The sequence below is a fragment of the Berkeleyomyces rouxiae genome (genome assembly GCF_048999995.1).
Source record: "Berkeleyomyces rouxiae strain 22BRR77 chromosome Unknown BrBRR77_ptg000003l, whole genome shotgun sequence".
Classification (NCBI taxonomy): domain Eukaryota; kingdom Fungi; phylum Ascomycota; class Sordariomycetes; order Microascales; family Ceratocystidaceae; genus Berkeleyomyces; species Berkeleyomyces rouxiae.
The window spans coordinates 2510609-2535923 of record NW_027396493.1 but is presented as its reverse complement, the minus strand read 5'-3'; the positions used below and the strand labels follow the sequence as shown (position 1 = coordinate 2535923).

Here is a 25315-nt window from a genome sequence, read left to right as displayed (position 1 = left end):
AGTATGGTTCGTTTTGTAAGATGGGCCCCAACTTGTATCTAAAAAAAATGCCAGTACACAGTCCCAATGGCAAAACACAACGACCATCAGCTTCATATGCCGCTGCTATTATTCCTACATCAATGACGTCAAAGTAAAGACAGACGGCTTTGGATACAAGTACAGTCGTTTCTGTCTACACCCACACGCTTAGACATGCACAGACACACATCAACAGCAAATCGGAAGAGTCCCCAAACATGGCCTCTACCATGAGCCTGAAGATCTGCCTTCAGACTCAGAGGCATTAATGAAACCCCTTGGGAAACTGGAGTCTGAAAAGGGGGCATAGGCGTGTTGGCATCGCGATGGGTAGCTCTTCGGCTTCCAAGTACAACCCGGTGCGATGCATATTCATGTAGACATAGCCTGACTCATATCGAGTCCTCTGCTTGTTTTGGTCAGGAGACTAACTGCCACGAAATGAGAAGAAGCGCGAGAGCTAGCTTGCATTCCATCACTGCTCCTGCAACCAGTCAAACTCCGCTGCTTGTCTCTACACATCCATCCCTCGGTCGCGGCTGTCTTGCGAGGTTGCACAAAGCCTGGGCCAACAAGGACAAGCTGTTTCCCCATGACATTAACCACCGAGTATAGATGGGTGGGTGGTTGCAGGGACCAAAAAGAGACACGGATCAGCTTGCTTGGTGGTGAGCAGTCCAGTCGGCTGTACAACGTATCTGCGAGAAGCATACTCAGAGAAAGCTCCTCGGCAGGACCAAGACGGACAGCTTAAATCCCAGGTCCACAAGTCTTTCCCGGGTCTAGCTTAAAGTAGCTGGATACGGAGTAATAGTTTCTGTTTATGGCCTTGATATAGCGCTGGTTGGTCCTGATATACTCAGGCCAAGTGGCCGAACTTGGTCGAACATAAGAACCTATTGGGCATTCTGTTTTTGCAACCAGCCGTTCATCGTCAGAAGAAACAGGTTTGTATTTTTACACCAAGATGATCACCCATATTACTGGCCACAAAAGCTAAATCGTGAACAAGAAAACTGGCGTTGAGCTGTCGTCGAGGTGTCGTTGAAGTTGAAAGCGTGGGTCGGACCAAAATTACCCCGAGCCCGACCAGGGTTTGCAGATATTCCGCCTAGTGCTAACGGATCTTCATCGGCCTCCGTGAAACATGGGAGCACAAAAAGAACAAAAGGGCAATTGGCATGTCCATATTTGGCTTGTCTGTCATTCATGTCACAGCAGTTCACCAGGAATTGTTTGTGCGGACATATACTTGACTCCACGGTTAACCAGTACACATGTAGTTTCCTGTAAGTTCTTAGTTTGTTCCTACGATGGTTATCCCATGGCATGTCGCCGCCACGATTGGCACTTTAGGCGCCTTACAGCCTCTACCAAAACCGGAGCTGATAAGCCCTTTTCCAAGGCCTCATCGAATCGCAGAGTCCATGACACCAAAACTCTCGGCGGATCAGAAACTCCCAATAGAGACAAAATAACTAGTTAACTTGTTGAGTTGAGGTAAGGGTACAGGGGATGCACGTGACTTAGGAGACCCCCCACTACGATGCATGAGAGGGGAAGAGTATAAAGGGGACGGAAAGTGCGAGGATAGATTCTAGATAGAGAAAGAAAGGATAACTAACTAACTAAACAAAACAAACCCCACCGAATAGTCTGCCCAGGTCGGCGTCCTTTAGCCGATGTGCGGCGCTCGTCCATCAGCAGTAGCGCGATAAAAGTAAATCGTGCGTTTACCGACCCTGACTCGCTCACAGGCTGTTCCGCTCCCGTCTAAGATTCCTCCGTCAGTGCAATATGCACCTTGCACTCGGAGGAAGAAGACGAAGACGAAGACGAAAAAAAGACCTGTTCACACATCCTATGCATGTACAGCGTATAGCAAGTGACATGGGGTGGAGCACCGAGCGGGCTGGCGGAGGCCAGAGACCCCCTCCCAAGCCTTTGTAGTTCATGATCAAAAGATCCTTTGATACTTGTGCTTTCTTTCTTTCTTTGTAGGCAAATATCTAGATGCACCCCTACATGGTCAAGTGATGCATCTTTCCCCTTTATACCAACTCGTTCTTTATATCAGTGCTGTAGCCTAAACCTAAGGCCATTGGCTAGATGCCGCCCCCAATCCATTCATGATGTCTGTGGCGGATTAATCTAAACCCTTTGAACCCTAAGGTTACTGCCCTTTACGTTTTTCATCACAACTAAAACAAACCTACGCCACAATAACCATTTTTACTAGGCAAAATATGAGAGTTGAGTGAACGAAGATAGTCTCTCAATTGAGAAATCTGTGCGAAAAAGTGATAATTCTTGCGATGTTTTGAGTTCTAGAACCTTATTTTTTTTTTCAGAAATCCTATGAAACTTTCACCATGCAAATTCCGGCTAACAGTGTTGGCTGCTTAGTTATGGGTTTATCAGAGTAGTATCAGAGTGGCCGCCTATCGGAAATAACGAGCTTTCTGAGGTGCTTAAACCCAGCGCCTTATATGATCGACAAGATCTTGTTCTCGAACAAGGTGAGATGAGGAGGGTTTGTCCATTGATGGATACTAAACATTGCTCGGAATCGAGATGCCGAGGTGCGATAGCCAGAATCCAGTTTCTATCTTTAAAAATTCAGTTGACGTGTATCATATTGTTGCTTCCTTAGTTCTTGACGATTGTGGTGGCAACGGCTATGTGTTACATAGCCCAACACAGCAAGCACCGTGAGATAGGATGCCGAGGAGACGGGAAGCCTAGTACAATTAGTCATGATGACGGGCTTGTGAAAGCGATAACCATCCCTTCGTGTGGTACGCCATTGCCACTGATATCCAACTGCGGTAATCTGACAGTTGGGCTGAGCACATCATCGTCATGTCTCACTTTACTCGTGGTTCTTGAGCGGCGACAAGCGCTCCATGTCAGTGCTTGAACACTTGTGGGCGCATAGTAAACCCATGTGGGTAGTTATGCACTTGTACGTAAATAGTATCATGAAGACGGATGGAGATTATCGCGCTCTTTATTTTGACGCGATGTGGACTTTTCATAAACGCCAACTGGACATTCTAACAACCGACTGCACTGCAAAAGTTCCACCATAATCACGAAGCTATCAAAATTGCTGTTTGCAGCAAGTGTAGTTAGTCACACATCACGAAGCCTTTTTTTTCGCCTTTTGGTATAACTACTGGGTTGTCGGAAATGGAGGTGGTTAAACCCCGTCAAGTTCAACGGAGGGTTACCCGGCTAGGGTCCGCACCCACTTGCTGGACGGCAATGACCGCCTGGAAGTTTCCACCTTCCAACCCCACACGGAAATACGGATTTAGAGGTGCTGGGAAAGTCCCACCATTGGAGTTGACGGAGATATCTTCATCTTATGCAATAAACTATGAATCTTACATTAAATGGGAAGAAACTCGATGGGCAAGACTTTTGTAATGGTTCTCTTAACTAGTTACCTGAATACTCATACAATGCTTCAGGAGCCACAATATACAACCCTGTAGTAGGAGAGACAGTCCAAGACTCCTTCAATGTAAGGCCCAGTGAATAGGCTCCGATCATGACTAGGCAGAGTTTGTTATACCAATATGTAACTATGTCGGTGCACACATATTATCTAGTTGTCACCTTCAAACTGGTGCCTATGAGGCAGACATTTTTATCTTCTTCATACATCCAGAGATAGAAGAGCTGGAGCTAAGCTTAATAGGGGCTGTATTCGAAGAGGTAGTCAACTACTGAATTGGATGCCTGCTAGAGCAGATACAGCCCTAACCCTAGTGATAATATGATGAAGAAGCGAAGCAGGGGTTGTGCACATGGTGATGTTTCTCGGCGTTTGTTTGGCTGAAAGCCCGTGGAAGCCCCTCACCAAGGTGGGACTCATGCTCATGACATAAGAACCAAGGGCAAAGTAGCACGTACGAGAAGCGTGGCGCGCCGCAGATAAAAATCATGATGTTTTGTAGAAAAGAAAAGCGGCCAAGAGCGCAATAGAAGGTAGCGCTGTTGTTGGTAGTCGCAGCTGTGGGCAGTTGCCGTATTGTGCAGCCCAGTATCCATACTTTCCTGCCTGCATAATCACAAAATCACATAATCATGGGAAGCTCTGGACCAGCCTTGCCAGCCTCGTGACTTTATGCAACCAACCAAACCCATGCATTGTTCGTAAAACAAAACACCCGGTTTTTGTGCACCACATTATAGCTCAGCCAAAACTTGTGCTTCAACCACCGCCATCATCGCCAACGTCATTCTTGAGGCGGGGTGAACCACGGCCGCCAGATTCGCGAGCCATACTGAACACGCCTGTTTATTTCCCGAACACATCAGAAAAGCACACCGGGAGGCGCCAGTCTTCAGTGCCTTTGTTCCTTGACTATTGTGCTACAAAGACGCGCTAGACATCCCTCTTCTGATCATGCCGTCCTCCCTGGGAGCCGGCGGCGGCGGCAGCAATAGCCGCGGCCTTCGCTCCTCCGCATCCCATACCCGGACCCGGTTTCCGCTTCCTCTGGACGACAGCGATAACGATGTGCCCTTTATGCCTACTCCCTCCACCATGTCGCACACACGAACCCGCATGCCCATCGATCTTGATAGTGACGACGAATCTCTGCCGCCAACTGTGCTGAACGGCAGCTATCTTGATGACGCCACAAGTTCTCTGTCGCAGCGGCGTAGTCGTCGCGGAACAACCGACGCCCGTGATAGAGATCGCGAGCTTGAACAGGCCCGTCGGCGAGAGGCCGAGAAGCGAGAACGTTCTCGGTCCCGCCATCGCTCCCGCTCCCGAGAACGCTTGCGGGGGAGTGACCGCCATGAGCATGAGCGTGAGCGTGAGAGTGGGCGCGAACGTGGTGCCCATAGCTCCATGGCCGCTTCAGCAGTGCCGTATCCTGAACAAGTTGAGATGCCCATCGGTGGAAGCTATGACTATTATGAAAACAATGCCACGCCATACCCACCTCAGTCCCAGGCTCAGTACCCTCAAGAGCCACTAGTACCACAGCTGTACCAAGCTTCAAACTATCGCCAGCGTGCATCCCCTGCCCCAGAACGTGAATATCGCAGTTCTCGTCATCGCGATCCCTTGGTTGAAAGTTCTGCATTGAACGCGAGAAACGAGCTTGACTATCAGCCAGATAAATATTCGAGGGGTCGACAGTCAGAACCTAGCGCCCCCCTGTTGCCTCCTAGGCCTGGCTCTCGAGTGGCTCGATCAACATCTCGCCATCGTGAAAGTAGCCGCCGCCGAGAGAGCAGTTGCCTTAGGGAGAGTAGCCGCCATCGTGAGAGAAGTCGCCATAAAGAAAGCAGTCGCCGCAGAGAACCTAGCAGCCATCGCGAGAGTAGCCGCCACAGAGATATTAGCCGCCCTCGCCGCAGAAGTACAAGCAAAAATCTGCCGGCTACGTATGAAAGCCATTTGACATATGGCGAAGAAGAGGCTATTGCTAGCTCAGACGATGATCAGGTCGATCATAAGAAACATAGCCGCAGACCTTCCGCTAGTCATCCCGAAGATGAAGAGCGGAGGCGTCGCCGTTCAAGCATCTCGGGGTCGAGGCATGATGCCAAAAGATCCCAGAGTATGCTCTTAGGCGATGATCTCGGTGCCCATCGTCGAACCAGTCGCTCACACTCCCGTTCGAGATCTGAGGTGCAGCCGCCTATCGATAAGATGTCGCTTCTAACTATTGGGTCCTCTGGCGGCCTGCATCGACACACCAGGCGGCACAGCAGCGTCAGCTTGGTAGCACCCTCCCCCATGCTTGAGCCGTATCGTGGAACCTGGCAAGAGTCTTCGCCAATGCCGTCGCCAATTTTGCGCAACGGCCCGCGCCAGTCAGATAGCCAGATCCCCGATCTTACTCTCAATGATTCGGCTCCCGAACAGCCACGGCGCGCACGTTTCCACGATCCCACCGGATACACAGTGCAAATCGCTAATGCAATCAAGAATGAGGACCGCGCCCCTGATACGGCACCTTTGATTGAGATCCTGCCTGGTCTCACTTCCGATCAGGTTGTCGAACTACGTCGGGAGTACCGAAAGATGGTAACCGTCGGCCCTGATCGCAGGGGTGTCAACGTTGCCAAACACATCAAGATTCGTCTCAAGGATTGCGAACCAAACTTGGCCAAGGCATGTTATGTTGTAGCCTTGGGTCCCTGGGCTGCCGAGGCGTACTGGGCCAACTTCTGGTATCACGGGGACAAGACACGCCATGAACTCTTGATTGAATCGCTCATGGGACGAACGAATAAAGAAATCCGTCAAATCAAGTATTCATTTCGTGACAAGCGCTATGACAACTCATTGCTGCGCTGCATGAAGGCAGAACTGAAAGAGAACAAGTTTAAAAAGGCCATCATCATGGTCCTCGAAGAAGAGCGGATGGAGGATACCGATGAAAACGGAGTGCCACTACCAATCGCATTCGACCTAATCGATAAGGATGTCAAGTCTCTTCGCAAATCGATACTGTCACCTAGTGGTGGCGAGACTTCCATGCTGAAGGTTATTTTGAGGCGAACCGACACACACTTGAGTATTGTTTTGAGCGAGTATGAGCAATCTTTCAAGTCCAACTTCGCACGTGACGCCCTTAAGAAGTGTGGAAATCTAGTGGTGAGTTTCTCCCTCAACTTTAGCGTCTTACGCTAAAGCATCTGCATTCGGTTTCAAGTTACGCTAACATGATTGGGCTCATCCGAATTTAGGGAGAAGTCATCGCCCATGTTCTAAACGGCATCATTAACAAGCCTGTTCGTGATGCTATTTTGCTGCATCACGCCATTACGTCATCGCGCGATCCCGTCCGTAATGAGCTGCTGACCTCTCGCCTGGTGCGTTTCCACTGGGATGGTGTGCACATGGAAGAGATCAAGCGTCAGTTCCTCGCTCGCTATCACGTTGAGCTTAGTGAGGCACTGCGTGATCGTGTCCCCGGCGAGTTTGGGCGCTTCTGCCGAGAGCTGTGCATTAGTAGAATGCCCAACTCGATTGTGACCATTCCGCGTGTGTCTGATCTCCAGCGCCAACATAGTGAGATAGAGGCAGCAAGGAAAGAGGTCGAGAGGGACAGACATGATATGTAAATGGTTCTGCTACGACTGATTTTAGGACTGTTGTGTTGAGGGATATGAGAACATGAACGTATACAAACCAAAGGAGCTGAGTGTTTTTTTGTTGTTTTACATATAGTTGCTCGAGATTGACTTGTATGATGCATGAATTTGGACTACAGTTTGATTTCACATTGACAAAAGAAGCTATGAAAAGTCTTGGGGTTTAAACCCTTTGACACGATGAACTTCCTGCTAGGTTAGGAATGTTACTCGGGGACGTAGTCCTCGGGCTGGTTGGAACTTCCAGCAAACTGGTTGGCAGCATCACCTACAGCAGCAAAATCATCGAGGAACTGAGACTTGCTAGGGTCAAACAACTTGTACTCGGGGATGTCGTGGTTGACGTTGCCAACGTGGGAGTACAAGTCGAAGATATTGTCAGGCAGAGCAGGGCTGTTGAAACCAGCGTCTGTGGCGGGGGTAGCACTACCAGAGCTACTGTGTCCACTAGAAGAGCCACTCCGGCTCTCCGAGTTGGCTGGGCCTCTCGAGCTGGCAGCCAGCTTGTTCTCGTAATTCCACTCTATAATCCACTTTTGGGCCAGCCAGATCTCGTAGCCCTGGGCATCAATGACATTGTTGGGCGGGAAGATGCCGGGGATGACCTGATTTTTGAAGATGCTGTTGCGGTCCCATGCGTGGCCCGCGTCGGGGATCAAGTAGAATAGTTCGTTGTTGCTCAGGTTTTCATTGCGGCTTATTTTGTGCGGCGTCACGGCGCGCCACGGGTCCTGCTCGCCGTTGATAAAGGCGACACGCGGGTACTTGAAAGACAGACCACCACGTCTGTTGATGATGCTGGTGTTAGGCAGGTCAAAGCGGTTGAAAGCCCGGTTGCAGATCTCCATCGAGGCCTGGGTCGTAAGCTTGCTTGAGATAAGAGGGAGCTGGCCGTTGTAGACTGTGGTTCCGGTCTGGAACAAACCCCATCTAGGTAGTGTTAGTTAGTCTGGAACAAGCAGAGTGAATTGACGTGCGAGGCGGGTCAGTTCAACAACTTACTCGGTGCACATCTGCCAAACCCACGGACGCCAGCGCTGCCCGACATCAGTGAGTGTGTAGATGTAATCGGGGCGCGAGAAGCAAGTTGAGGGAGCTCCAACGCAGTTTTTGATAACCCAGGTCTTAGTCCAGCCAATGAAGTTTTCCACGGCGATACCCAAATCATCGACTTCGTTATAGTAGCCGGAACTGAAAAGCAGTCTCCGGATTTCGGCCTTGTTGGCAAAGGTGTTGTCGTAGATTGGGGACTCCATGTTTAGGTTCTCACAGTACGTCCTCCACAGCTGGTTGTCTTCAAAGGGGTCCCAGTTGGCGGCCTCCATGGCTTGGATACCACGGGCCAAGACGTTGACAAAATCGACATCATCAACGAGGTCGGAAAGACCCCATAGATCACGAAGACTTTGCTTGTCACCTTCATCATCTCCATAAAGGATGGTGTCGACCATGTCGATGACCTTTTGCGTTCTGTCAGAGCATTTTCCAGGAGAAAAGTGGCGTGCGGCTTCATTGTACTCCCAGAAATCAGTGATAGCACGAGTAATGGCACCCGATGTAATAGCACCGATGAACAGGTTAGGATAGCTTTGGCGAGCAAAAGCAGCAAGAGACCCGGCATACTGACTACCGTACAAGATCCAGGGCGTATTTTTAGGAGACAGTTTGCTCTTTTTGTGGCCGGGGATGTGGACGTTCTGGGCAAACCAGGCCAGATCAGCAACGGCTTGGTCGGTGCTCAAGAAGCGCATGTTGACGGGGCTGAAGCTGCCAACAGGCAGCGAGGCACCATAGTAGCGGTGCTCAACAATAACAACTATGCCGTTGGTGGCCATGGCAATTCTGTTTATAACACCCTTCTGCATGATCTTCAGCTGAGTCTCGCCGCTCTGGGGGCCGGCAGACATCAAGATGACAGGACCACCGGGCTTGTAGAAAGTATCATCAAACCAGTAGCGCATGGGGAACATGGCGGCGCTGTGCGGCGCATATTTTTCATCCCCAGGGAAGTGGTTCATGGGCACAAGCAAGAATTTTGGGGCGTACGCATCAGTGAGCGTGTCAGGTTTGTAGGGCATGTAGGGGGCGAAGCTGGACGAGTGTTGGACGCGCTTCATCAGACCCCGTTCCACAAGCTAGAGAGAAGATGTGAGCATCCGGACCGGAAAATCATCAGGGGGTTGATAGAATCGATATTGCAGAGATCTTACCTGTTCTTCATAATGGTCTCTCAGTAGGGCGTTGGCGTCCATCAAGGCCGACGCCAAGCTGGACACAGCCAGCAAAGGCCACATGAACCTCATGGTGGCAACGGGAGCTTCTTGGCGGCTAAAGAGTAGTAGAATGTAGCTCAATAAGACACTTGGACGAGATGTAACACAAGCCGGAAAGTATCAGGCAGAGCTGTGCACTAAATACAGGCAAAAGCCAAGCAACGCGAAAGACTACACACAAGTCGATGCAAAAAGAGAAGTGAAAAAAGAAGGAGACAGAAGCAGACATTGGCAACTATTTGAGCTGCAGGTGTTCTCAGCCAAGAAAGAAAAGTCTTCGCCTTGTTGATGCGACCATCTTGGGATGCCGTGTGGTTGAGCCAAGTGCCAGGCAATCATTTAGGCGAGCGAAAGGGCACGAGCCAACGGCATAAAGGAAACCCCAGCAGGGATGCGAGGTGGGTGGTGAGGAACATTGATACTTGTGCAATTCATCGGGCCAAGCGCTGTGGCTCGGAAGAGGCCTAAAAGTCAGCGTCGCCAGCACAGGTCACCTAAACAATTCGATGCCCTGCGGTTTGGTTTCGAGTGTCTTTGGCGTGAGGGAGAAGTCGCGGAGGTATACAAACAAACTGAGATGATCTTGTACAACGTGAGCCAAGTGGGGCGCAAGGCGTTGCATGAAAGCGCTTCAGCCAATGGGAAAATAGAAGAAGTTCAATCAGAATAGCACCAGGGGTATTCCCATGAAATTTCATTAACTCTAAAAATATTGTTACTTAATAAGATCACATTACAGGCAGCATCAGAGACTGAACTACAGACCACACACAGACCTGGCCATGTGTGCATTTAGGTACCAGGCACAGGTTCCCAAGCACAGGCAAATGGTACATCAGATGCTGGCCCTGACTAGAGTTACGTTACAGCCTCAAGTCTGGCTTCCGTCCCTTTTTCGTTAACAAAGTGGCCGTTCTTGATCACCATTACCCAATATCAAGCGCTTGCTCTGCGGAGTTCCGTCATTTTTTTTTCTTTTTCCAGCAGTCGCTTATCAATTCTTTTCTCATCGCAGGCTTTGGGGGTTGTTGGCCCGCGCTTGATTATCTTTCTTCTATGGGAGCCAGGGCCACCCGGACGCCATCGCCTTTATCCGACATGGGTGAGGGTGCCCTAACTTCGATATCGCGCATAACCGACTTCAGTGCTGCCGTTAGGTCAATGTGGAAAAAAGGTCTGTTGGCTCCAATGACTGTGACATGTGGTTCCCTGGCCACCTGGTCCTTTTGTAGCCGCGCTATGTTGCTGAGCGGCTGGATCGCTTCTTCATCCGTCTTGTCGTCATTATCCAATCCGCGCACCAGTTCTTTGTCAGCAGAATCAACAGGCGCTATGCTGAAGATGGGTCGCCAGCGCCCAACAGAGTCAGGAGTTTGGATTGAGGGGTAGCCGAAGCCTGCTGTGGCCAAAGCTCGCCGGGCCCATCGGTTGCTGACGTTGGCAAAGTGCCACTCGACGAATTCCGGACTGGCGTAGCGGTCTAGCTGGTTACGCACATCGATCAAAGCCTGGATCGACGTTACGTCGAGATTATTAACTGACGAAAAGTCGAGAACAATGGCTCGCAGAATTGGTCGGTTGTCGTCCACGTTTAGAACAGCCCCGCGACGGGGGCCAGGATCGTTCCAAGGGCGATCCTGTAACAGTTAGTATTCTAGAATGCTTCTACAAGTGCACGTGAGACAAATCGGAGAAACTTACTCCGAGCTTTTCATACCGATCGAGGCGCGTGCGCCGGGTGTTGTGAAAAACGATGTCAACCAGATTGTCGGTGTGTTGTGCGGAGTTAGCATAACTAAATCCCTCTTGGAAGCGGTAGATGATGACTCCTGGATGGGGCTGTTCCACATTAACTTTGGGATTGTGGCCATCCTCGCCATTAATGGGAATGAAAGCTTGGCGAGTAGCCCGCACAACAGCCGTGCCATGCTCATCATAGAGAACTTGGCCTTCCTTGACAGCCTCCTGGATATTTACATAGCCGAGAATACGGCCCTTGGTGCGCGAAAGTCGTACAAGAAGTAGAGCGGCAGAAGCACAGATTGTCAAGTAAATGCCGTTCTCGATGTTGGTGAATACGGTGAGTAAGACACCAGCAAAGAAGATGATAACCTCAAATGGCGAGACCTCCCAGAACTGAAAGACAACATTTGGGGGTGTCATGAGATCACCCACAGCATGGATAATCAGACCAGACAGTGATGCCATGGGAATATAGTAAAACACTGATGTCAGTGCATACAGAGCTAGCAGGACAATCACCGCAGTGAAGATACCGGCTAGTGGCGTCCGCACACCAGCCTTGGACTTAATAGCAGTTCTCGAGAACGAGCCAGTGGCGGGATACGCTCCGAGAAACGGGCCGAGCAGGTTGGTGAAGCCCACCGCTACAAGTTCTTGAGAGGGGTTGATAACATAGTTGTTGATCCGACCAAACGACTTTGAGATAGCAATGTGCTCAATGATCAGCACGATAATGGTGGCAGGAATATCTGGGGCTAGGGCCTGCAGAAGCTCGGAATTCATGGTCGGAACACCGGCATGCTGGAACCCGCTGGGGACCTTGCCAAGAATGCTGAACTTGGCTTGCTTAGATGACTCGGTGTTTCTGTTCACCAACCAGCTAATCAGAATATACAACAAGATGACAAAGGCCATGCGCAGCGTGGAAAGGAAGAACCAAAGCTTCTTGCGCTGGGGCTGATGTTTGGTCAAGTAGCCAAAGAGCCAACGCAGGCCGTATAGCAGGAACAGAGCCGAAAGGCCCATGGCGGCGTCCCAGCCCTTGGCCGTGTCGAGCTTCTTAAAGATGTTGATGACAATTTCATACGCAGGGTCGCGCGTGTTAACGCCCGAAAGACCCAAAAGTTTAGGCACCTGGCCGACCGCAATACTGAAAGCCGCGCCGGTCATGAACGATGTGATGGCCACTAGTGGGATAAACTCTACAACCCATCCCAGCCGCGTCAGACCCAGGAACAGAAGCACGGCACCAGATATCACGGCCAGCGCACGAGCAATATCCTCTGCCAGCATCTCTGGGTGGTCATCGCGGATGCGCTCAACAATCTGTCCTACGAGTGTTGACATAACGGCCACGGTGCCAATGGTGATGTCCTTACTCGTTGCAAAAGCCCAGTACAGAATGAAACCAACAAACGACGTGTAAAGGCCGTACTCGGGCCCGAGCTGCGCAAGCAGTGCATAAGCCATGCCTTGTGGAATAACCACAAATCCGACAGTAACGCCTATAAGACGGGAGGAGAAGCGACAAAGTTAGCACCGATTGTTATTCCATGATCTCTGTGTTTTCTGCTTACCCGCAATAACATCACCCAACATCCACGTCAAGTTGTAGTGGAATATCCACGTCCAAAAGGGAAACAAGCTTCGGACATAGTTTGCGACTCCGTCTCCTGTCGGGACCAGCTCCGTAAGCCACTCTGTTGCCGACGGGTCATTCTCGATATAGGGCTCGACATTGGGGATGCTGTGGGCCGTCTGACGGAGCGTTTCGGTCGGTTCCAAGCGCTCGCGGTAGTCAAGGTCGATGCCAACAGTCTTGGCAGCTAGCCGAATGGTTTTGTTAGAGGGAGACATGCTATGAAGCGGGGCGATGAGTTTTGTTGGACTCCCGTCTTACAAAAGGGAGAAGAGAAAAGGAAACACGAAAACGGGGGCTTTTGGGAAAGCAGGGGCCTCGTGGAGTTTATATTCAAGTCCCTCCTCCATCGCGGATGTCTCATTACCATGATCCGTAGCCCGAGCACGCGCCTTCTCTTCCTCTCCATGTCCTCTTGTATCCTAAAGAAGAATACCACCGAACGGAGGCCAGTTCCAATGGCGAATTGCAGGCTATGGCCCGGGTCCAACAGGCCACCACCTCAGATGGTTGTGCGATGGCGAGCTACTTGCCAAGCAATCCACAAGAGACATCGAAGCTCGAATTGCTTGGCATTGGCACCAGGACGGCACGCTGGATTTGGCGTCATCGCCTGTTCCCATCCATCATCTTCTGGCCGGCTCTAGTGAGCAAATCCGTACACACACACAGGCTTCACGGCTGTGTGCCAAGCATTCTGTCGGCGATGGATCTAAAACCAGCAAAGTGAGCCTCACAAAAAGGCTTGTCGTGTGGTTTAGACTCTAGGCCTTGTGCCGTAGGCTCTGCCATCGCGTTTTTTAATCTGCGCAACTTGCACACTCCGGATAACCCCCACTCGCAGTCCACCCGCACGGCCTATAGTACTGATACACCGAGGCTAGTTGCGCACCGCAATCACAGTGTCTTTCTAGCCTGCCTTTTATGCCAAGCCTGTGCTCAAAGGGGGAAGAAATATCGCCCTGGACCTCCAGACCAGAACGGCTGGCTCTACAAGTGCTATCCAGGGCGATACTATACATTACATGCTGGCCATGAAATGTGGGGTACAATAAGCGTGCAGAGTGCCAAGACTAGTAATTGGTGGCATCTGACGCCATCATCGCGACAGATGGCGATTCGTAGAAGCACAGCTCCATGATAGAGCGTGCTTAGCGTGGTTGTCATGCAGGACGGGGGATTATCACAATGAGTTGTAGTAGTTAGACAAATTGCCTATTGTTGTTGACCGGCTAAGACCCGGCTGACGGGCAGCCTCCGAAAAGTGGTGTGCTAACCCTACTAAATTAGAGCCCTAGGGATGAGATTTTCATTTGGACACCCAGTTTTACGCCAAAAATAATGCCTTGAGATGTCGGACGACCGGTATAAATCTCTCATTCATCAGCCTCACTTCATTCTTATACACCTGTCTTTCATCCTGTCCGCCCATCTTCTCAAACAACTGCTACAACATTCTCAAACCCTAGACTCTGTTTAGAACCTTTGTCCCCCTAGCCCTGCCATGAGGTAACACAACATAATGGCGGATTTCGATGTTGTCTGCCTTCCAATCTGACTGTTTCTTCCCCTCGTCTAAGTCCTTGGCTGCATAAGGAACACGCGCGGTCTGAATTAAGCTCACGTCATTCAGACGCCTGTGTGTGTGCATCGTGATTTAAAGCAATGTTGCGCCTATTTTTACGCCTTTAGCTGAATTGCATGTCTGTGCTGCATCGCGACAGCACAGAACAGGCCACGACAGGGCTGAGTGGAGCTACGAGCTGGTTCCCGGTGACTTGTGCTATTCTAATTGTCGATAGCGTTCGCGCGCTTTGTCCTGTACCGTCTCTAGATAGTCGCTGTACCGACCGGTTGTCTTCTTCTCAGCCAGGGCCTGTGCGTCGCCTAAATTGCCGCCCTCGGCTCCTAGTCCAACGCCATCCTGATAGGCATGCGTGGCAATGATATCGGTGCGCCCGGCCCCGTTAGCACCTAGGCCTGTGCCGGCCGTCCACCCCATTTTAGACAATAGCGACGAGCCTTTGCCTGTTGCAACTAATGGCTTCTCGGGTGGTACTGGCTTCTCGTTTTGCTTGGATTTGGGCCCGGAATCCTTGACATTTGATTTCGTCTTGCCGCTTATTGGTTGATCTGGTTGGTTAAATGCAGCACGTCGTTCCTGTGCACGATCACGATATTGTGATTCACTAGCGGCAGTGTTTGAAGCTAGCTTCTTCTTAAAACGAGCGATCATTCGCTCCGTTGCGGCTTTGACTTTGTCTTCGTTTTGCATTGCGTTGGTGTGGTTGCGCGAGCGTTCATGAGTGTCGCAGTCATCAAGAGACTTGTACTTCATCATGCACAGGAGGCACTGAAGCTTATCTCGATCGATAAACGACGTGATGCGCTCCTCTGTCTCTGGCGTTGTCTTTTCTGACGTTGCTGCTGCGGGAGATTCTGATGATGCACTTGCAACTTTGAGCTCAGGCGTAGATGCACCGAGACTTTTGCTAAGTCCCCCAAGAGAAATCTTGATAGGCGCATTTCTAGATGTTACAGGTATTGAGTTTGCAGAGCTCTTTGACGGGCCGTTCGGAGTTGGCTGGGAAATTTCGGCGTGCTTTTTCTGCCACATTGCGATTTGGCCTGCCATGACCACGGGCTTTTTGGCAGTTCCCGAAGCCAAGGCATCGCCCTTCCTCTTCTTCGCCTTCTTATCATCCTCAACACTTGTGACAGCCGCACTGGGCAAGATCGCGCCCCGTGGAGGCTCTGAAGCAACAATTTTGATACTAGGGTAAACGCGTAGATCTCTGTATCTGACACGGATGGCAGGATTGAAAAGCGGGTGGAAAGACTGTTTATCGATGCTGGGTAGCACCTCTCGCGTTTCAGGAACAAAGACACCGAGATGAATGGTCGAGACCATGACGGGCGCAGATTCAATCGTGAATGTCCGTGATTTTTGGAACTTTGCCATGGCAGCCATGGCATCTTCAAGTGTCCAGAACTCTGCAAATCCGTAGTTCATAGATGTGTTTGTGCGTGTGTCGCGCATCAAAATAACTCTATGCATGCTGTTCTTTTTGGCCCCTAGACCAGATGTATCACCAACTGGTGCAGTAGACTTGAGCTTAGGAGCACCCTCTGCCCTGACAGGCGCATTCGACTTTTCCTCTTTCTCGAGCTGCTTGGCACCTGCAGCCAGTATGTCTTCTGTTACTGAAGCCGCTAGGGGATAAAGTACGAGAATTTGAGAGGGAGTTGTGGAAGTATCAGTCGCACCGGTGAGTTGTTGTCTGTAAGAGGAAGCGTCTGTGCTGTGTGTTAACTAAAGACGCGTTCTGAAAACATGTGCGACAAGAACAAGCTTACCAGGCATTTTGCGATTTCGCTTTCGAGAAACGTCTCGATTCTCGTGAAAAGATGCGGCGGCATTAGAACTGCGTGATCGGACGTAAAATGTGCGACACGGGAGTGGCTCGTTGGAAACATCACCCGTTCCCGGGAATTGAAGATTGACTGTGGGATGGTTCGTTTCCATCCAACTGATAGAGTCGTCCACTGACTGGAATTCTATGAACAAAAAACGGCCTACAATTCAATCATGTTAGTCACTGTCAAGTAGAGAGACCCAGAGGGGTTGGAGTCCGTACCACCATTGAACCGAATATGCGTCGTTGGATAGTCGCCAATGTTTGTCGATGAGTACAGGATAGGTTGCATATTCGTACGGGGGATACTACCACCAACACACTCAACAACGACGGTGTTTGTCGGCTCGGCGGATTTTGGAGAGAATGATCGTTGACGGTTACGCTGTGGGCTCGTGGAATAACGCCTGGAATCACCATCGTAGTCTAAATCTAGGTATCGTCGGCTATCGCGATAGCGGTCATGACGCCGATCACGATGGTTTCCGTCATTGTAGGCTTCCTCATCGTCGTATTCCTGAGACACGTCACTCTCATAAATGCGACCATCTTCAGACTCGTCGTCCTCGTCTCCATTTCTACTGCGCTGGTGGCCGTCTGTGTGTAGAGCGTCATCATATGAGAGCTCTGTTTGGCGGCCATTTGTTCGCGTCGAGTGATATCTTGATGCACGGTCTTGGTTCCTATGGGGGGACCCTGAGTAATCTCGTGGGCCTAGGCCGGTGAGGATGTTAGCAGACATGCTATAGAGCACCAAGCCGATTTGTGGTAGTAGTGGCAGTGATAATGATTGTATTGGCTAGACTTGGGCTTTCATGTCTAGCTATGGTAGTGGCTTGGTGATAGTTTGTCGGACTGGCATAGGGCATTACCATGCCAAGATCGAGATCGAGATCGGGACCGAGATCGAGATTTGCAGGAGGCATCACTGGGGGGCTCATCAGCACCATTGTGATGAGGGTCTGGAAGAACATGTAAATTGCCCTCCATCGCTTCGCATAGACGGTTTTGGTCGTTGGGATCCATTGAAAATCTTGGAATCACAGATGGTTGAATGTGAGATGAGAATGTGGTGAGTTGATAGGCGATTTTGAGTTGGTCAGGAGGTCGCAAAGCTGCAGAGGCGGGCTATCATGCACGTTTAGAGTTTGACACTGCAGCCGGGCCTGGCAGCTGGCAGCTTGTACCCCAGACAGCTGGCAATAATCAACCTCTGATAATTACATGAACAAGAATGACATTGGCCAGGAGATCAAGTATGAGTGTCAAGTCTCAGAGAATTCTCATATGACCTGTGCATTTTCACTCAGACCGACAGTTGGGTTCATGTGAGATTGTGTTTTTTAATCAACCGAATTTTGCTAGATTGCATCAACTTATAAACATAAACCCTGCAAGTCTGCAAGTCTACAACAAACACAGGATGTCCGACCCCGTCACTGAGAATATGCCGGCTTCCGATATCTGGGAGTTATCAGAAGGCTTATGCTATGTCGGCTTCACTTTCAACCACTTATCGGTCAAGGATGCCATGGATCGCGTACGAAGTCCACAGGCTGGGGCTATAGTAGTATTTGCTGGTATGCACTTTTCCTTGTGCTTCTGCGCAACGTTAGTTGCTAGTGCAATGACTAACTAACATGTATCCTTAGGGACGACTCGTGACAATTTTGACGGTAAAACAGTCAAGGAACTACAGTACTCGGCCTACAAAAAAATGGCTCTGCGGACGATGCTCACAATTTGCCAAGAATTGGTAGCTCGCTTTTGCTTGAACGGCATCACCATGGTCCATCGCCTTGGTCCTGTCCCAATTGGTGAAGAGAGCATAGTAATCGCTGTGTCGTCGCCTCACCGAAAGGCGGCATGGGAGGCAGGCGAGGATGCTCTGGAGCAATGTAAAGCCAGGGTTCAGGTGTGGAAGCGGGAGGAGTTTGAAGACGGGAAGGGTGTCTGGAGAGCAAACCGGGATGGAGCAAAAGGCGTAAAGGTTGAGGAGGCGAAAAATATGGATTAATGATTAACTATGGGAGATAGCCAAAGCAAGCTCGTTAAACATGTGTATGAGTACGAACTAATACTCATAAGAAAAAATCAATACGCAGCAAAATTAACAATAAAAACATCACAATGGCTTTGCTTGACTACAGCTCCTCCTCAACCTGTCTCCCTACAAACAAAGCTCCTTTGCGATGCTGCACTTGTTCCTCAACAAGCTCCTCTTCCAGTTCGAGTTTTGGGCAGTTCTCTGGCAGTACCATTTTCCGATGCCACGGTCCCACAAACATGCCCTCAGGATCAACCTTGGCTCTAACACTTCTCCAGGAGTCGAGATCTGAGCCATAGAAAGCCTCAAAGTCCTTTACCGTAGTATGGAAATTCTTGGCCCAGTGTGGCCGGCCCCCCAACTCCTTCATGATGTGTTCAAATGCAGCGTAATAGCGAAATAGGTAGTCTGGATCCAGATCATAAGGCCGATAGAGCGTAGCGTTGACATAGAGCGTTTGGCCATTCGCCATCGAGGTATCTAAGTATGGGCGGATAGATCCGTTTACGCGAGAATCAGAGACTCGAACTTCAACAGGCGAGTGAATATACAAGCCATCGGAGGAGTAGGGAATGTTTGGCTCCATGTAGTCTGGGTCACATGGGGGCAGCTTGTTTAACCAAGTTGAAAAGCGGCGAAGGAACTCCTTTCCATTTTCCAGAGGCAAAGCCCATTCGTTCACCCATTGTGAGTACAAGCAGTTCATAAGAAGCGCCTTTCGGCTTTGCTGCACGGCGCCCTTGTGCGTGCCGTTGCGGAAGCCATGTTGCATGCCGAAAACAAACCACTCGACCCATGGCAGCAGTTTGGGCATCCAGAGTCCAAGATACAAGAGGTTGTGGTAAATGTAGTACCCCAGCGCGCCATCGTAATAACTAACAGGTGTATGTGTCTCTGGGTCTTCGGTGCGGTTGGCTTGCCAGATCACCGCGCGACGTGTATGCGGAAGCCACCAAACACGAACATACTCGCCGCGCGTCCAGAGATCTGTATCCCACGTGCTCAGAACCCGGCTATCGGCATCGATGACTTGATCCCATTGAAGCTTAAATTCAGGCACGGCCTGGAACGTTACTTCGGTGATGATGCCTAGAGCACCTAGAGATAACAAGGCGCCGCGAAAGAGCTCTGAGTTTTCTTCTGCAGAACAGCGTTGCGTAGTGCCATCAGCAAGAGTGATTTTGAGTGAGGTGATACTCTCTGACACAAGGCCATGCTTCAAGCTGCTTCCATGGGTGCCAGTAGAAATGACACCCGCAATGGATTGCTCGTTGATAGAACCTAGATTCGGCATTGCCAAGCCGTGTCGCTCCAGAACTTCGTTCAGCATGTACAGCCGAATGCCGCTCTGCATGACCACGATGCCGGTCTCGATATTCAGCGAGAGGATCTTGTTGAACTTGTCAAGGTTGACGAGCCAGCTGCTGGTGCAAGTCAGATTCGAGGGTGAATGGCCCGAGCCCACCGTCACTAGACGACGGCGGCATTTGCGGGCAAGATTGACAGTCTTTTCAATTTCCGCGAGCGACTCGGGCTGGATATACAGCTCCGGAAGAGACGAGAAGGTCCGCGCCCAAGTGCGGTGGATGTGGTGAGGCTGAGCACGGAAAGGGATGCCGTCGCCTGAGGCCTTGTGTATCTCGTCGCTGATTGTGGAGTTCATGGAGGCAGAGTAGCTAATGAGAGGCAAAAAGCAGCGAGTAAGTAGTCAAGTGTGAAGCTTTGAGCAGCAATTGACTGGCGTATAAAGCCTGCTAGTAAGCATGGGAGAAGCGCAGGAAACGGCAGGTTGAAGCTGAACTCGGAGAGGGGCTTCTGAATTATGCAGAGTAGCATGCCAATCGGAGCCCTAGCTAGCCCCGATTTAGCCTATTTACTGAGGCTCATGGCCTAGCTGGGACAGGTCCAGCCCCGCGCGACAGCGCCCCAAGTGGCATACTAGGAGCCGACGGCCAACTGTTGATGAGTTAGTTACTAGAGTGAGAGGTTGCTGATGAAGCAACAACACGCACAGAGGCAGTCAGTCTACAGCTGGTTGTGTATGTAGTTACGTACTACATACATATTGTACATAGTTAATGTACTTTGTGTTGACGCCTGGAGCTCATCTCTTTCGTAGTCTGTTATGAGGGTGCACTACAATCCCTTGATTTACTGAGAGCTTGGTGAGATGTTGCGCCTCAAGATCAGTTCACACGTCCAAGCATAACGTCAATTCATTTGTATGACGTGCTTGGATCCTTCGATGCAAGTTTTCTGGCAGAATGCATGTCTGCATGCATCCAAGGATCAAGTCTGCATAACTAGCTGACAGCTGGGAATGAAGATAGATGCTTGCTTTTTTGTCTTTCGTAATGGGCGAGGACTCACACTGATAAAAGTATAAGAAACCGAGCAGCTGACTGGAGCTGAATGAAAATAGGATATGTTGTGATGAGTACCAAAACATGAGATCGCTGCAGTGCTGACCATGCCTAGATCGTGTTTGCGTTGCCGCACAGGATTTCTGCACTGCGATATAACCCTCGTGCGTAGCTAACCCTAGTATACCGTAGACCTCGTAGAGTTGCTTGTCATTCCATTTAGTGATTACTAACAAGGGAATAGTTAGCCAGACGTAAACTACACACGTTTTCTTTTCTTTCAAAACCCACATTACCTTGGTTAATTCCCCAAAAGCAGTTCTAAGATCAAAATCACTGTTGAATTTGGCCCGGACTAAGTCAACACCCGACAGACGGCACCCTTTATACGACTATCTACTTCCATATGTGAGTATTCCGAAGTTCTGGTCATGTAGTTGTACGGGATCACCATACGACAGACCTTATTTTGTCATTCATAGCTGCTGTAAGTTAGGATGTGTAGTTACATCTAGTTATCGATAGTTATTGTGTATACACAAAGTCCTGAAATTGGACGATAGGATTAGACGCCCATTACATGAGGCCCATGGTAAGAGTACAAAATATCCCACCGTTCATGTATCCGGGCATAGTTATTAGACAATGAATGTATGAAGGAGATCTGGATTGACTTAAAGGTTGAGAGAAAAGACGTTATTGTGATTATGTTCTATCTTAGATTCTACCACCAAGGAAAGGGAAAACCCTGTGCATTATATGCCCATCAGATTTGTCGTGCAGGTGACCTTTTCCTCGCATGAGCGGAGAAAGGTTATTCCCAGATCAGGCGATCTGAAGTTTGCCACCTTAAACATGAGATTCCAAGGACTAACATATGACCTTGAAGTCACGTGAGTTAATGATGCGACCTATGGCATCGGACAATAGACGGCGGTAGTTCCCTTCCAACAATAGTTATATAGATCCCTAGTATTGGCACAGACGTTTTATTAGCGGTCCAAGCAACTCAGCTATTCCACCCAGCTTTAGAAACAACAAGAGTTTGGTGACACAAGGAAAAGTCATCTGTTTCAGCGTCCGTGTCATTATTAAGGTTAAGCGCCAGCGCTTCTGTCCGCATGAAACCACAGATATACAAGTAGGCACAGCCATGACAGCTATGTAGTGACCTATAGAGAAATCCCTGATAGCAACTCATCTTCAAACTTCGAAAACACAATTTCCCGCTTCCTTTCCTATAACCCATAATTTTCCGTGTGCAAGAAGATCTCCTCCAACATATCATCCCCCCAAATATTGGCCTGCAACTTTGCAACTGTGCTTGCCACCCCTTCTCTCATTGTTGGAGGCCCGCATACAAAGACCGCTGTCCGCCGGCCCAGAATCCCCCTACCTTCAGGCCCACCCATGGCCCACCCCTTCAACATATAGGCAAGATCAGGGCGTCCATATTCAACTGACCAGCCGCCGTCAATGTGATGCGGCATGGGAAACGCAGAGCGTATCAGATTCCGCTGGAGTTCTGTCGGAGATTCTGAAAAGCCAAAATCAAAGCCAGAGGCTATGTTGGCTTCTGGGTTCAAGCTTGCGGTGCGGAGATATGCGAGCTCTGGCACCTGGACGGGAAGTTCGCCATCTTGCTTGTTTTCAACAGTTTGTGTTGCGTCTTGAACCGGTCTTGCCGTCGGCGGAATATGGTTGAAATGCGGAGGGTTTGGATTTTGCATTATCGGGAAATGGAAGCTTGTTTGGCGAGTGATTCCATGGTGACTGGGGCCCGGATCTTGACACTCGCCTTTCCCATCGTGGGACTTTTGGTGTTCGCCATAACCATAGAGGTCCTCTGGGTGTGGTAAGTTCGTGATCACATCTTGGCTCTCAAGATATTGACTTTGCCGCCGGGTCTCGTCACGTTCCGCTTGGGCTCGGACTTCGGCCTCGATCAGAGCAGAGTTGCGTTTTGATGCCACACCGGTAACAAAAGCATCAAGTCGGTCATGTATAGTCGGAGCGGCTGCATGGGCCACTTTCGATTGATCGGCAACTTCAGGAACAGCGCTAGGTTCTGGCACTTGTTGTTTGGTAGCAGTAACAAAGAACTTGCATGCTACAGCCTCGGGCGGTGCACTTTCGCGACAGATGCGCAGCTCTTCGCGGAACCAGCCTAAAGCCTCAATTCGCTTCATTGTCCATACAACGACTACCTTGCGAGTGATAGCTTTGCCGTCGCGCATGCGTTTAATGAGATTGAGTAGCTGGGACATGAGAGCCGTGATTCCACTCCCGCCTGCAATCAGAATGCACGTGTCAAATGATGATAGGTCACGTCTGAGACCTCCGTATGGTCCGTCTAAAAAGGCGCGGTAGGTGTGGAATGGCCCCTTTTCAATAGCAGTTTCGAGAACTCGACGGGTAAAGCCTCTATAGGGCTTGAAGACGATAACGCAATCACGATAACCCTCGCCATATGCAGATGGGAAGTCTTCACTACATAGAGATGAAATGGTAAAGGGGTGGTTGTCGAAAAATGAGACGCCTGGCATCCGGAGGTAAACGAACTGACCAGGCTTCCACCGCATGCAAGTCGGGATCGTGATCTTGACAGCATTTTCGGGTAAGAGCGTCACTGCAGCTTCATCACCAACCAAAAAGGCGAACCGGCGCCATGGCTTCACCCAGTTTAGGTTGAAGAAGCGGAGAAGATAGCAAAAGCCCCAGATAGCAACACTGGTATACAGGTAGTCCCAAGAAGAGAGGTAGTTTTTCGTATGCCAGAACAACAGGCCAATGTAAACCGCGGCCACCGGGGCATGGAGCATGGCGAAGACTTCATAAGCAACCCGCCGAAGAAACGGGAGGGAGGCTACGCAAAGCCAGACAAGAGGCACAAGACATGCGACTCCAGTGCCGTATACCATCCCACTACCACCGTTGATGATCCTAGAGAAAACCTCGGACCCCCCATCTTTCCACACTGGCTGCACGTAGAACGGGATCGTGTGGATCAACGTTAGTAATAGCGTGATGTATCCCAGCCAGCGGTGGAAAACGTTCAACCTTTCAGAGCCAATTCCGATAAGAATGGTAAGGATGCTGGCCTTCATGCTGGTGGCCACAATCCAAGGCGTGATTGCAACAGCAATCATGCCGGCTCGAATGGCTATAGGCGGCGAGCCGTATCTGATGCTTTCCCAATACAGAGGCTGCTGAAGAAAGACACTGAGAAGCACAAAAAGAAGAGCGAGAAAGACACAAAATAGTACTGCGACAGACGAGAAGCTGATGCGGTGCTTCGACCATCGAATATCTGGAATGGGCCGGTAAAAGGTCCAGCGAAATAGGGCAATGACGTCATTTACCCATCCAACACTTGACATATGTGCCTTGGGCTTGAACTGTAAGCCTGCTGGAATCTCTTCAGGGAATTGGTGCTGTTCTTCTTGGTATTGGTGGTGTTGTTGATTTATAAATGTGTTTCCCGCATTGCCTGTGGCCATGGCAGCGTGTGCATACTCGGGATTCACAGCGTACAAGTTCTGGAAGTACTCGTCGACTTCATTTTTGTATAAGGCACGGCGGATGCGGTCTTGCCAGAAGTGCCACATTCTCATAAAGGCCACAGATGTAGTTATAGCCACGGCAAAGTAGGTCCACCATCGACCGTACTTGCCAGACTTTTCCCATGGGTCGACGATGTGCGCCTCATAGAGGCCAGGAGGGCTGGTTGGCATGAGTGGAATGTGGATTCGGGCAACCAGATTTAGACCGGCGCCGGTGCTGGCGCCGATAGGCTGCGGTGGTTGCTGTATTGAGTCCATGAATGTGTGTGTCGTTATGAGAAGAAAGAAATTAACAAGATAGACGTCTCCAGAAAGAATGACAATAACTAAATGGGAACAAAGGCTATCGAGACTGGCCACTGGCAGGGAGGGTTCTACTTTTGACTTGCAGCTTTGACACACCAAGAAGCTTTGGAATCACCAAGAGGATAAAATATGTAGTTTATTCCACAAAACAAAGTATGAAACGAAGACAGATGGAGATAACAGCCCATCATTGGCTTGGGGGCCGGTGGTACTAATGTATGCAATCAAAGGATGCTGCAAAGGTTACAGCTCACCATCCGTCAAGTCTCTCGAGAACATGGGGAAGAGAAAAGAGGCAAGCTCCACACCATACTTGGCACGTCGTAGTGTCTGTACAAGGGGGAGACGGACGAAAAAGAAAGGCCCAATCCAGGCCTGCGGCCGCGGATATGTGCTTTGACTCCTGCGCGGACTTCACAAATGCCAGTCTTTCTGTTTCTACACAGTTGGACGTCTGCATATAAGCGCTAGTTGGGCCTGTCAGTGGGATCTACTTACATGAGCTTGTTTTCTCTTCACACAACCCACGGCCCTTGCTATATCGTTGTGATGAAGTGAGCTCTAGTCAAGCTCTACAAGTATTGTTTAGTCGAGGCTCACAGAACATCATATCTTAAATAGACCTTCTTGTCAATACTCCATTGACCAAGGCATCAAGAACTAGCTTGACTACCTAGCCATGCCAACTAGGAGCCATATCAAAGCAATATTTCTCTTCCTTGCTTCCATGTGCCCCGGGCGCTTGTAAGCTACAAAGAATCACTGCTGCATTGTCACAATATGCAACGTCAAGACTGCAAAGCATGTGTGAAT

The 25315-nt window shown here is 50.0% G+C and overlaps 7 protein-coding genes across 7 annotated transcripts; 2 read left to right on the top strand and 5 right to left on the bottom strand.

Annotated features, from left to right (window-relative positions):
- Positions 1-4438: 4438 nt before the first annotated feature.
- BROUX77_003879 (uncharacterized protein) lies at positions 4439-7122 on the top strand (the record flags this gene model as incomplete). Its single annotated transcript, XM_073748579.1, has 2 exons — positions 4439-6652; positions 6745-7122. 2 exons carry the CDS (start codon positions 4439-4441, stop codon positions 7120-7122), a joined length of 2592 nt encoding a protein of 863 aa, XP_073606304.1.
- Positions 7123-7358: 236 nt separating this feature from the next.
- On the bottom strand, positions 7359-9455 carry BROUX77_003878 (uncharacterized protein; the record flags this gene model as incomplete). The annotated part of the gene is made up of 3 exons (XM_073748578.1): positions 7359-8082; positions 8155-9287; positions 9363-9455. 3 exons carry the CDS (start codon positions 9453-9455, stop codon positions 7359-7361), a joined length of 1950 nt encoding a protein of 649 aa, XP_073606303.1.
- Positions 9456-10468: 1013 nt separating this feature from the next.
- Positions 10469-13025, bottom strand: BROUX77_003877 (uncharacterized protein; the record flags this gene model as incomplete). The annotated part of the gene is made up of 3 exons (XM_073748576.1): positions 10469-11062; positions 11127-12673; positions 12746-13025. 3 exons carry the CDS (start codon positions 13023-13025, stop codon positions 10469-10471), a joined length of 2421 nt encoding a protein of 806 aa, XP_073606302.1.
- A 1565-nt stretch (positions 13026-14590) lies between these two features.
- BROUX77_003876 (uncharacterized protein) lies at positions 14591-17173 on the bottom strand (the record flags this gene model as incomplete). The annotated part of the gene is made up of 4 exons (XM_073748575.1): positions 14591-16104; positions 16165-16383; positions 16446-17022; positions 17096-17173. The coding sequence occupies 4 exons, from the start codon at positions 17171-17173 to the stop codon at positions 14591-14593; spliced, it is 2388 nt and encodes a 795-aa protein (XP_073606301.1).
- Positions 17174-17646: 473 nt separating this feature from the next.
- BROUX77_003875 (uncharacterized protein) lies at positions 17647-18240 on the top strand (the record flags this gene model as incomplete). Its single annotated transcript, XM_073748574.1, has 2 exons — positions 17647-17803; positions 17876-18240. The coding sequence occupies 2 exons, from the start codon at positions 17647-17649 to the stop codon at positions 18238-18240; spliced, it is 522 nt and encodes a 173-aa protein (XP_073606300.1).
- A 127-nt stretch (positions 18241-18367) lies between these two features.
- On the bottom strand, positions 18368-19933 carry BROUX77_003874 (uncharacterized protein; the record flags this gene model as incomplete). Its single annotated transcript, XM_073748573.1, has 1 exon — positions 18368-19933. One exon carries the CDS (start codon positions 19931-19933, stop codon positions 18368-18370), a length of 1566 nt encoding a protein of 521 aa, XP_073606299.1.
- A 1938-nt stretch (positions 19934-21871) lies between these two features.
- BROUX77_003873 (uncharacterized protein) lies at positions 21872-24454 on the bottom strand (the record flags this gene model as incomplete). Its single annotated transcript, XM_073748572.1, has 1 exon — positions 21872-24454. One exon carries the CDS (start codon positions 24452-24454, stop codon positions 21872-21874), a length of 2583 nt encoding a protein of 860 aa, XP_073606298.1.
- Between the last annotated feature and the right edge of the window lie 861 nt (positions 24455-25315).